This window comes from Juglans regia, chromosome 15, assembly GCF_001411555.2.
Source record: "Juglans regia cultivar Chandler chromosome 15, Walnut 2.0, whole genome shotgun sequence".
In the NCBI taxonomy this organism is placed as follows: Eukaryota; Viridiplantae; Streptophyta; class Magnoliopsida; order Fagales; family Juglandaceae; genus Juglans; species Juglans regia.
In genome coordinates this window covers 16,755,507-16,767,801 of record NC_049915.1, presented here as the reverse complement: position 1 = coordinate 16,767,801, position 12,295 = coordinate 16,755,507, and the positions used below count along the sequence as shown (strand labels likewise).

General features: G+C 34.5%; 1 protein-coding gene across 1 annotated transcript; it reads right to left on the bottom strand.

Moving 5' to 3' along the window:
* Positions 1 to 4: 4 nt before the first annotated feature.
* On the bottom strand, positions 5 to 3,675 carry LOC109020065 (zinc finger protein VAR3, chloroplastic). Its single transcript, XM_019002470.2, has 7 exons — positions 3,147 to 3,675; positions 2,157 to 2,274; positions 1,552 to 1,898; positions 1,263 to 1,376; positions 812 to 928; positions 595 to 693; positions 5 to 469 (listed from the first exon to the last, which is right to left on the bottom strand). Exons 1-7 carry the CDS (start codon positions 3,515 to 3,517, stop codon positions 355 to 357), a joined length of 1,281 nt encoding a protein of 426 aa, XP_018858015.1. The 5' UTR covers positions 3,518 to 3,675; the 3' UTR covers positions 5 to 354.
* Positions 3,676 to 12,295: the final 8,620 nt, after the last annotated feature.

The window sequence follows — 12,295 nt, the reverse complement described above, 5'->3', positions numbered from 1 at the left end:
CTTCTTTATCAAATCATTAATATTGGCCAGCCATGTTTAGCAGAGCAGAAAACCTTGAAGAGAATATTGTAGCCGCGGTATTCAAACAAAGATGAATGAACTATAGATTCCGTGCCCAATTCTATAATTGCAAACTACAGATTCCTCTTTCTATCATTGATTTTGTCAAAAATCCTGGGAAGAATCAAAATTGACAAAATAGAGTGCAATATCAGGTTGCAGTGAGAGCAGAGAAAAACATCGGAATGAACTTGATGTTGCTCCCTTTTTTAACACCAACCTAAGATTACATGCGTCCAAGCATCATGATCCATGAGTTGGGTAAGTACAATGAAGCCGCTTCTGATACTACTACTAATAAGGCCGCCTCCATAAATGCTCTTCATACTCAGAAGTTGCTTGTTCTCTGGGGCGTTCGCAGTTACACTTCAGGCATGCTGTGTTCTTTCTATAATTCAAAAAGTCACATCTACAAAACGCAACCATGTGTCAATACGTTCTTCACTTATTTTAAAGATAAACATCACCCACGAGAGAGAGAGAGAGAGAGAGAGAGAGAGAGAGAGAGAGAGAGAGAGAGAGAGAGAGACTCACGAGGGGCATTCCCATTCTCCAGGATTTAGCTGTCTTTTAGGCCGTGGCTCTCGGCAGCGCAAACACTTCCTATTACTAGCAAAGTTCATGAACTCGCACCTGCAGAAAGAGGCTAATTCATGAGGACCCAAGTGTTCATAGGGAATGAAGTGCATGAGTTTATATGAATAGCAGTTAAAATTTATTTTGATTAGCAAGACGCGAATAGGAAACATACTGCGGGCAGTTCCAATCTCCTTTTTTCATTTCCACCTCCGCTGCACTAACCCTCTTTGGCCCCTCTGCTTTGCACTTCAGGCAACGTATATTTCTAGAAAAATTCATGAAATTGCATCTGTAACAAACACGAAGTGCACCAGTCAGAATCATTGAACATATGCAACACATGGAACACAAGCATTTCATGACAGCAAAGTTGAGAAGAAAAACAAGAAAGGTGCAGGACTCGTCCATAGTCTACCACTGGCAGTAGCATATCAAATATGGATGATAACATTACATGAATTACGAAACCATATTAGATAAACAAAAGGGAAATGAAATGAAATAAAACCACCACACTAAGCCCTAAATCCAGCATGTGTCATGCTCTCAATATATTCCACAATATATATATTGAGGGGATTAATTATTATCATATAAAACTAATATCACAAAATTGAACTTACTCAGGACAAGTCCAGTCCCCCTTTTTCATTTCAACATCACCTGCAGCTCCTTTAGGGCCATCTTCCTGGCATTTTAGGCATCGGATATTTCTAGAGAAGTTCAAAAAACTGCATCTGCAACAACATAGCAAGCATAAGTTCATGGACAAGTAACGTCAAACATGACGGATATGGAGAAGATGCCCCTCTATCCCTTCAATTCCATCAAATGGAAGTATTCGATATATGAGGCAGTTCTACTTCACTCCCACACAAAACTAAGAAGCTTTGAAGTTTGAAGGAAACTCACTTAGGACACATCCAATCCCCTCTCTTCATCTCAACATCTTGAGACAGTTTATCATCCATGAACTTTACACTCTCTTCCTTTTGTTTCATTCCCTTGACAGCAGGCCTTGGAAGTACTGGATCAGGGGATGCTTCACTCAGATCAATCAACTCAGAGAACAGTTTCCTTGCAGATGATTCAATTGTATCTCTACCAGGCGGTTTCTCTCCTCCTGAAATAACAAGGGGATCTAGTGCATAGAACAACAGTATACGCACTATATCCACAGTACGGGCAGCGGCTTCATCTTCCTTTAAAATCACATAAGCCCTATCACAGGATCCTCGTAGAATGCAAGTACTACATACCTGAAAATAAGTGAACCTGTCAGATGTTTAGGCAACAAAATGGCTTCCAAAACATAACAGAAAGAAAAATAAACCACTCTGACAGAGTATAGTCATTTCTTTTTCTGAGGAGTGATTTTGAAACTATTAAAATAGAAAACAAGCCAAGAATCAACAAATTTGATAGATAGATGTCATTAATAAAGAAATAACTCTCTCGGAATGCCCCCTTATTGAGAGTGTGTTTTACTTATAAAAAAAAATAAAGAAATAACATACTTCGCCTTCATCCAAACGCACAAAGGCTCTCAATCTTTTTGCTGAATTAACAGATTTCCGAAAAAGATTAGGACAACCACCCTCAACAACCATTTGAATATCCTTGGTTGATAATGATCTGCATGAGAGGCAGAAAAGGAAAATCAAATTAAAGAAATAACGGCATACCTTAATGCTTAAACAACTACTTCATAGAGATTGGAAGAAATGAAAAAGCCACTGCCAAACAATGCAAGTTAACATGGGGATTGAGGACAACCTTTATACTACTGAGACATTAAATGTTGGGACCAATATATGGCTAGCGTTGCTAACATTGCTGTGTAGTAACCATTAAAGACCATACTCCTACATCTACAATTCATATTCTAACCATCTTTCCATACCTAGCCAGACCATTCACTCACCAAGTCCGTCCAGCAAAGGTTAACTACAGATTTAGTATTGATATCTATCCAATGCACTATGTAGTCTTTGTTTACGTCGTTGAATGAACCCTCGAGTAATCTGCACTATTCATCTAATCTTATCACCAACAGGGCTATAACTGTCGAGAATTCAATAAAATAGAATAAAATAATAAAAAAGAGATATTGTAATTTAGCTAATTAAATATAAAGGAAAATAAAACTTTCTAATACTTTGAGAAAAAAAATTTGAAAGAAATATGCATTTTCACTAATCTAAACCAAATATTTCAGCTTGTCCAAGTCCAAATCATGAAATTTCTAATCTTAACAGTATGAATTTAATTTCTCAATCCAAATTGCCTTAAGAAATAATGATACGCCCGAAAAATAAGCACAATATATAAGACAAATGAAAATTTGAGTTTAAGGTTATTTTTGTCTAGCTAAGATGCCATTCAGAAGATACAAAAACTCAACCAACATACAGAATTTAAAAAAATAGAAATAAAGATTTAAGTTTTCTTAGCAGAACTTTCACAGGAAACAAACAGAGCAATATAAAGAAAGCGAATAAACCTACTTGAAGACATCGTAGCGGTCACGCGCAAAGCTGAGGCAAGCGTCCTTAACGAGATTCATGTCGATATAAAGGCTCTTCGCATCACCGGGACCAACGTCAGCCCCGGCCTCTTGTTTGGCCTCGGGAGGGAGCTCGACAAAGTAACCCTTGGTCTTCAAGCGGTCGACGAAGGTGACCCATTCAGGCCACGGGTGGGGTTGATGGTGAGGGGAAGATATTGTTACTGTGGTACCGTTAGTAAGAGGGTCGACGGCGGCGGAGGAACTGAAGCGGAGGAAACGTAGGGACTTGAGGGAGACAAGTGGGGAGGGAGGTGTAGAGGTACGTAGGAAGAGTGCGGTGCCGAAGTGTAAGAATTTGGAGGCTGACATTTTCAGTGGTTTTTGTGCGTAGAGTTCGGGACTCGGGGGTTTTGTGAAATGCGTCTGTGTGAAGTATTTTCAATACGTCAATGAAGGCTCTGATGGGGATAGGGTTTTGTGACTGTTCCGGGCCAAAAATCTCAGGTTTACCTTCCCAACTTTTTTTTTTTAGCAAAACTATTTTTTCATCTTATATATTACTCTTCCTATTATATGTTATTATTTTCATTATTTTTATAATGAATATATTTAAACCCTATTTTTTAAATTATTAATATATAAAATTACTTAAATATGTTCTATTCTTCAGAATAATTAAGTTACAAATTTTAAAATGAAAAAGAAAAAATTTATAATTCAATTTATATCTAAGAACTATTAACTCATATATACTTGTATTATGGTTCGTTTGGATAGTTAAAGTATTTCATCTCATCTCATCTCATTATTACAATTTTTTTAAATTTTTATACAAAATATAATAAATAATTCAACTTCTTCAAATTTTAAAACAATAATAATATTAAAAAATAATATCATAATAATATTTTATTCAATTTTTAACTTTCATCTAAAATCATTTATTCTCGTATCACTATTTAAATGGGGCCTATAATGCAACAACAAATTTTCTATCTCGTTTGGAGATGGGCAATACCCATCTAACAAAGAGGGCGGGTGAAGTAATAAAAAAAAATTTTTAGGAGTCATTTGGATTCAAATATGAGTTGAGATGAATTAAAATGAGTTGTGAATCATAGTGAGATTATTGAAATGAGTTGAGATGAGATGATTTTTAAAAATATTGTGTGTTCGGATTGAGAGTGAGTTGAGATGATTTTAACTTTTTAGAGATGATATAGATGTAGATCCCACAAATTATTGCATAGTATTTTTAATAAATTTGTTTTATTTATAAATATATTTATTCCTTAAGTAATAATAATTTATAAATTACCTATCCAATTTTTTATTTTTATAATATATTTTATAATAATATTTTCCAGATTACAATATCTTTTTCTAATGGAATTTTTTTGTAAATTATCAAATAAAAATTGATTAAAAGCAATTGTTTTAAAAATGATTTTTAAATTGTTTCCAAAATCGTTAAATAATAATTTTGACTATTATATATAAAATAATTTTTTTATTTTACACCCATGTGAGGGGGCTGGGTGAAGGCGTGGGTCATTCGGTTTTTGAAGCATTCATTACACCAATTCTTTAGAAAAGTAAAAAATAATGGTCAATAAACTATTTTGTCGTATATGAAAACAAATAAAAAAAACATTTGATAACGTCAATACACCGTTTGAATTGGAAAAGAGTTTACCGTACGAGATGAGTTGAGATGTTCTGAAGTTATCTTCGAATCCAAATCACGCCTAGTAATAAATGTTTTTGTTATAAGAAAATTTTATAAAAATAAATTTATAAATTGATGTGACTTGATGTAATACGTCAAATTATAAAATTATTTTTATTATAAAATTTAACATGTTACATAAAAATATATCATTTTATAAATTTACTTTTATCGAAAAAAAAAAAAAAAAGGACCACAACATGGGTCTCCAGTCAGGTAGTTACTCTGTCGGATCTTTAGTAGGTGACTATCATGGGAGTAAAGTTTCACATCGGGCTCTATATTAGCACAATGGAGTGTTTTCACAAACTAGAGACTTGTGGGTCTTTGTTTTGGTCCATTTGACTTTTATTTTGGGTAAAGTATTCTGGTTTGATTTTGATTAGTGGAAATTGTTCTTGATGGTGGGAGGCTTCATCGTTGGGTGGGTCAGATCAACCTATGGAGTTTTTAATAGTTGGGGCTCATAAGAGTATTATAGAGAGTGAGGGATGGCTTTGACGCTTACTTGAAGGCTCAAAGTGTAAAATTATCATATATTTTTAACTAAGTATCTATTAAAAATGTAACAAGCGTGTATTTCTATAAAATTAACGCACAATGAGGTACAAGCCTTTTGAGACCTCAGATATATCTATAGATCGTATTCGTTTTCGTGAAGAAGGCCAACCTATCGAAAATACGGAACTTGAAATAGAGCATAAGTTGAATAAGATGCAGTTGAACATGTATTTTGATTATGACCTAGATGCAATATTCTATTTTTCACAAGATTCAGTAACAAAAGAGGATGGTGGGCCACCCCTATCGTCATTAGAAGATTCCACAACAACAAGTGTTAGAGTTATGGAGTTCAAGTGGTTAATATTATTTTGAGTTTTATCACCTGCCAATTTCGATGATGAAATCTATTTTTAAAGAGGGAGGATGTGACACCTTGGATTTATGTTAAGATTCCATTCGTAATTCTTATAGATATTATTTATCTTTTTATTTATTTATTTGGATTATTGGTTAAGTATTATAAGGGCCCTCAATGCCACTTTCTATTTTGTTGGATTGGATCTTGGATATTTAAGTTAGAAATGCCCACAAGAGGGAAATAGAAGAAATGTACCCATAGGAATTCAACCCATTAAAACATTCCACAATTAATATATATCAAAGAATCATATTATATAAAAATATTTACAAGCAACACCACAGTTGCTTGAACAATAGAAACTAGAGGGAAATCAAGCATGGCCAAGTTAGGTGATCCAAACTTGGGCCGTATGGTTGAATTTAGGTGCGGGCTATTTTTCTATTCAAAATTCCTGTACAAATAGTTAAATTCGATTATAAATACCAAATACAAACAAATTGACTTTGACGAGACCATTGAGTCTTCCTTTATTTCAATACAGATTCATTGCTTTATCAACCAATGACTATTTTTACTTAGAAAGTTGCCTCCCTTTTCCTAAGCCGCGATAGGATTTCGTAATTTTTCGTTGTCTTTTGTCACCCTAATGCCTCGACTAAATGATTATAAATTGGTATACTACTATCACACATTGGTCAATTGATCAACCCATTCTAGTTTCAATTTACTTAATTGAGTCATTAACTTCAAGCAATCTTCTTCACTATTTGATGCAATTGAAGATATTTTATAAAAATTATTGTTCAATTTATTCATTCAGTGTACATTTAGATTACAACGAAAATCATCGTATCTACTTCGGACGAGCAAGTAATCTCGTTTCATATATTTTCTTCACCTATCAAGGATTTATTTCAAAGATAACTCATCATTTTTATGATATGTTAACACATGGAGGGCATATCTACACAAAATGTCTTTGAAGTCAAACAAATGACATGTGCAGCTGATTTCACACTGCTCATCATTAAAGTGCACAATATAGTTTGTCACTTTAATGAATCGATCTATAACTTTGACCAGATCAGCCAAGTGATATATAAAAATTGAGCTTTCACACCTAATCATCACTGTGCAACAATATAGCAAACCTTTGAACTGTGACACCCTGAATTTTGCTAAGATTTTATTCATAATTTTTGTAGATATTATTTATCTTTTTATTTATTTATTTGGGTTATTAGCTAAGTATTAGAAGGACCATTTATGTCACTTCCTATTTTGTTGGTTTGGATCTTGGAGATTTAAGTTAGAAATGCCCACAAGAGGGAAATAAAAAAATAGACCCATATGAATTCAGGCCATTAAGAATTTTGGCCTTGGAAGGCCCAAGTAACCCATTGGATGAGGAGGCACCACTTGGCATTTGGAAATGAGTTTTTGGTCTTTCTAGAAAAAAGACTAAGGTGACACTTGTCATCCATGTGTAGGACCCTTAGATGAAAAAGTGGAAGAGGCAAAAAGGATATAGGGATTTTCAGATGATGGACTTCGGTGCCACTTTTTGTAAGACACAAGCTTCTCATTGACATATGCCAAGCTAGGATGAAGGAGCTTTTGTGAGTTTCAAGATGCATCGTACTAGGGAAGACAAAAAGTAAGCTTCTAGAAGACTTTTTTAGGAAAAAGAGAGGCATGTAGCTGACCAAAAAAGGCGGAGAGAAAGAGACTCAAAAAGCTACCTATGGAATGACACAAAAATCACCTAAGGAGGCATGTCAGTTTCAACACCCAAGACCCACACACACTCCTCACGCCACATGTCATCCATGCATTGGAAGAAAATCCTAGGAAGATTAAGGTATTGAGGAAATGACCCTTTTGACCACTAAATGCATTGAACCAAGACAAAGGAAGAATGACAAGATGGAAAATGGAGGCAATATGAGTTTCAGATTTAAGGGAATAAGAGCACACGCACAAACCACCCTTTGGTCTTTCCCATGCCATCCCATCATGAGGGTGATGGAAGAAAGCTTTGTCACTTGTCCTATATGCATTGGTTGTTAAAAAGCAAAGAGAATTATTATATATAGAGGAAGCCGAAAAGGGAGAGGTCATTTTGCCCAAAAAGTTTTATTGTCTCTCTAGAGTATTTCGGCCACCACTTTTTCTCTCTCAAGTCTCCATTTTCTCACTAGTCAAACACCACTAAACTTACCACTATTTTCGCATATCATTTTCAATATTCCGAGTAGGAGCATAGCACTTAGAGGTAAGGATCTTTTTAGCATTTCATGATGATCATGCACATAACAAGGCGAAGTGAAGAACTTATCTGGTCATTTTCAGTTTTAGGATTTTTCTCACATAAACACACATTTTCACTCTAGAAACTTGGGTTTTTCTTTATGGGAACTTGAAATGTTCTTGATGTTTTGAACACATGAACACGTGATCTAAGGTAGTGCAAGGTTCGGTTTTGGCTTAAAAAGAAAACTAGGATTTGAACCTCCAAAGGGTTTCGACTCTAGGGTTTTTGGCATAAGAAAATGTAACACCCACTTCTCATAAGCTAGGCGTGTCACGTATTTTTCATAAAAATAAACCCGGCAAGAGATCTCAAATTTCATAAATGAAATTAGAAATTTATTTTGTAGAAAAAGGTCTAATAAAATGTCTTCCAAAAATATTAAATGAAAAAATTGAATAAATTTATGTTATAAAAGCATGTTTTATTTTAGAAAGTCTGAAACTAAAATTAACTACTCCTTCTATTCCTGGCCTGCCTGCTCGTAGTCATCATCACCTGGGTGGTTAAAAATATAAAAACAAACTAAAATGAGTCGAAGACTCAGCAAGAAATCCATCACAATGTAAACATAATAAACATAAGGTTTTCATAAAAATTTTCATGCTGAGAGTTTAAAATTCATGACTGTTTATACTGATGCTTATGCTATGTATAACTGATTTATCTGAATTAACTGACTGATCTGACTAATTTAACTAATTTATCTGACTGACCAACACACTTAACCCTGTGTGCGAGGTTATGCACCGATCCCACATCCCGCGGCCGCAAGGGGAGCCGCTGATAATATTCTGGCATATTATGGTGGACCACGACTGAGTTCGTAGCTTGCACATCTACTCTGAAACTGAATTGCATTGGTACCATGTATCTGAATGACCATTTTATTAACTAATCTGATCTTATCTTACACTTGAATTTAAGATGGTTTACGTGTCTTATACACATGAGATGCATGACATATTACATACATAATCATAATTTCTTAATTTAAACATGATGCGGAATGACAAAATCGTATGCTATGCTGGATGACATGTTTGCATATGACGTGAGTGGTGCATAAATAATTGGCTGGAAATGAACTGGTTTGAATAATACTTGTATATAAGCTGAACTGTGATGATTTTAATTTATGATCAAATTACTTATCTCGCTGCGCTTTTTCTTAAATAACACTTCGTAACTTGAGACATATATACAATAATAACTATGACTAAATTTGTTTGGAAACAAATAAGTACTAATATCTTACTTAATTAAATTCACAATCTAAAAGATAGTCAAACAAATTTTTTGTTTAACACTATAATCAATAAATCCTAGTATTTAAATTACTTAAATACTAATTTATAATTTAGTAGAATACTCGAGCTATTTTAAAATAATTCATAAAACTTAAATTCTTAAACTAAGTTTCATTTCTTAACATAATTATTAAATCTTATAAGAAACCTAATAAATTCAATAAATATTCTTAACATCATAACTTTATTAAATTCTTAACTTAATAATTTTGTTAAATTCTACTAAATAGACAAAAGAACATTAACAAAATATTAGTCTCAATAATATACTTTGAAATATAATTCAATTCTTTAAACACTTCATTAAAATGGTCTTTGACTAATATATTTATTTAATTAAAAATGACCTTTAAAATATTAAGCCCAATAAAATTTCTAAAACTGTTGTTAAAATAAAATAAGATCAAGCTCAATTTAAAATATAAGTCCATTTAAACATCATTAGAATTTTGTAAGAGTTGAAATATGGCCCATAATAATAATACTACATGAACCTAACAAAAGGATAAGTCCATCCCACGCACATAAGGGCCTAGGGCCCAAGGAACCATCAAAACTTACGGATTCTTTTAAGAAATAAGACCCACAGCCAAACAAAATAAAGGAAACAAAAACTAAAAGTCTTGAGAGAGAGGGAGAGGTCCTGCGATGGGCTCACCAAGAGAGGGTAACCGACGGAGATGGGCTGCGCGGCGGTTCTAGAGACAAGCGGGGGTCACGGCGGTGCAACTAGTGACTTCTCTGTGGTGGTACGACACCGAGAGAGAGAGAGAGATTAGAGAGAGAGATTGTTAGATCGAAAACTATCGAAACAAGAGGAGGCTGGCGGCAGTCAAGGTCTTACCGGAAGGGAGTGGGAGCGTTGGGGCTGAGCTAGTCGGCAGTTTCTGGCTCCACGGGTGGTGCTCCGACGTCCTATGGTGGTCGACAGTGGTTGGGCAGAACCTAAGACTTAGGCGAAAATGTGTTGATCCTCTGGATATTTCAGAAATAGAGGATTTTCGTGGGGTGGCTCACGAGTTTCTCCTCTCATATACGAGGTAAGCACAATTTATAAGTGTAGACGATAGAGAAAAATAAAAGGAAAAACAAGAGCAGTAAAGACGTGCATGTGTATGAGAGTGGAGACGTGCGGAGTGGAGAAAAATTACTCATCAACATAGTCAGTTTCCACTAGAATTTGAATTTGGATGAGGATGAATATGAGGTTAGGATTTCAAATTTGAAAGAAAAATGGGATGAAACTTACGGGTTGGTGGTTTAAAGTGTGTAAAAAGAGGCTAAAATCGAGAAATGAGGTTCGGTGGAGACAGAGAAAAAAACTTTAAATTTCAAACCAAACTCTAGTAAATGTAATCTGATACAATCTAGTAATCATTATTAAAAAAAAAAACTCTAGCAATTTCAAATAAAATTATAATAGTAATTATTAAAATAAAATAAATATAAAATCTGATAAAACTATAATCATAATAATAATAGAAAAATTTTACTAGGAAATTTACTTATATACCCTAAATCCTAGACTAGTATGTTACAGAAAAAGATTTCGAAATTCTTAGACACTCACACCCACTAATATTTCAATACTAGGGTTTTGTTTGATGTCTTCCAATACGTCACACAACACTTTTCAGATTCTTGCTAGTTGTTCATTGGACTTTTGTAAGTAAACTTTCAACTTACTCTCTTGATAACACTTGTATATATTGTGTAAACTCTTCCTTATATTTTATTGCTTGAACTTGCCACCTTTTCAGGTTGTTGCTATATTTCACAAACTATGGATTAGAAGGAAGTGCTTTGTTTTTAATAACAAGTTTAATAGCCCATTTGCTCTGCTTAGATCTGCATTAAATGATATTGAGGTATTTCATGATATACATCAATGCTCAATGTCTAATGTTGATAGTATTCCTCGACAGGTAACTGAGATGAGGTGGAATCCACCAACTAACCCCTTTTGTAAACTCAATTTTGATGTTGCTTATGATTTTGAAAAACAGTTAATGGGCATTGACATTGTGGTAAGGAATATCAAGGGGGAGGTTGAGACTATGGTGCCTACTCCAAGGTTGCATGTATGTTCTACATTCTCAGCAGAGTGCTATGCTCTCATCAAAGGCATTCAACTATGCCAAGAGATGAATCTGCATCAGGTGCTTTTCGAGGGTGATGCAAAACTAGTTGTTGATGCGGTTAATGGGAGCAATGATGATTTCTCTTAGAAGGTTCAACTGATTGATGACATACAACATCTAATTTCTGCTATGTTTGTTGGAAACTATGCTTTGTAAGAAGAGGTGGCAACTAGACTGCTCAAATTACTGCAAAACTAGGCACGTGTTTAGAAAATGAGTATGTGTGGATTGAGGATGGTCCCAGGAAGTTATGTATGTGATTCAGCTTGACAAGTCATGTATTACTTGATTGCATTAATGAAAGGAAAATGCTAGGGAGCCCGATTTAGGCTCTCGTTTGCTTTTCCCGTTTAACGTGGGAATGCCTTCCCGTCTTTTTTCTTTCTTTCTTTCCTTTTTTTTTTTTTTTTTTGTCTTTTTCCCTCTGCCCAGATCTCTCTCACGAAGACTCCCTTTGGCCACTGAAACTCATTCGCCATCTCCCCCACGTCTCTATCTCCCCTCCCTCGCATCTCCATCTCCATCTCCCTTATCCAGTAAACCCATCTCTCATACTTGCCGATCACTACCCAGTTCTTCTCTAATGTAAGATGCTGATGCCCTTTTTTTTTCATTTTGTTTTTTGGCTTTGGTTGTTTTGAATTTTTTTTTTACTCAGTTTTGAGTTTTGTTGTACCAATTTGAGACTCATTGTTGGGTTTTTTTTTTTACTCGGTTTTGAGTTTTGTTGAGTTTTGAATTTCTTTTTAACTTCGTTTCTGGCTCTTTTGGGTAGTTGAAGGATTAAATGA

What these genes read in the sequence shown, in the direction of transcription:
- LOC109020065 (XM_019002470.2), bottom strand. Translation starts at nt 3,517, where the DNA reads ATGTCAGCCTCCAAATTCTTACACTTCGGCACCGCACTCTTCCTACGT. An exon ending in TGCGTTTGGATGAAGGCGAA is followed by an intron (nt 1,899 to 2,156) that starts GTATGTTATTTC and finishes ACTTATTTTCAG; the next exon opens with GTATGTAGTACTTGCATTCT. An exon ending in GGGGATTGGATGTGTCCTAA is followed by an intron (nt 1,377 to 1,551) that starts GTGAGTTTCCTT and finishes ATGTTGTTGCAG; the next exon opens with ATGCAGTTTTTTGAACTTCT.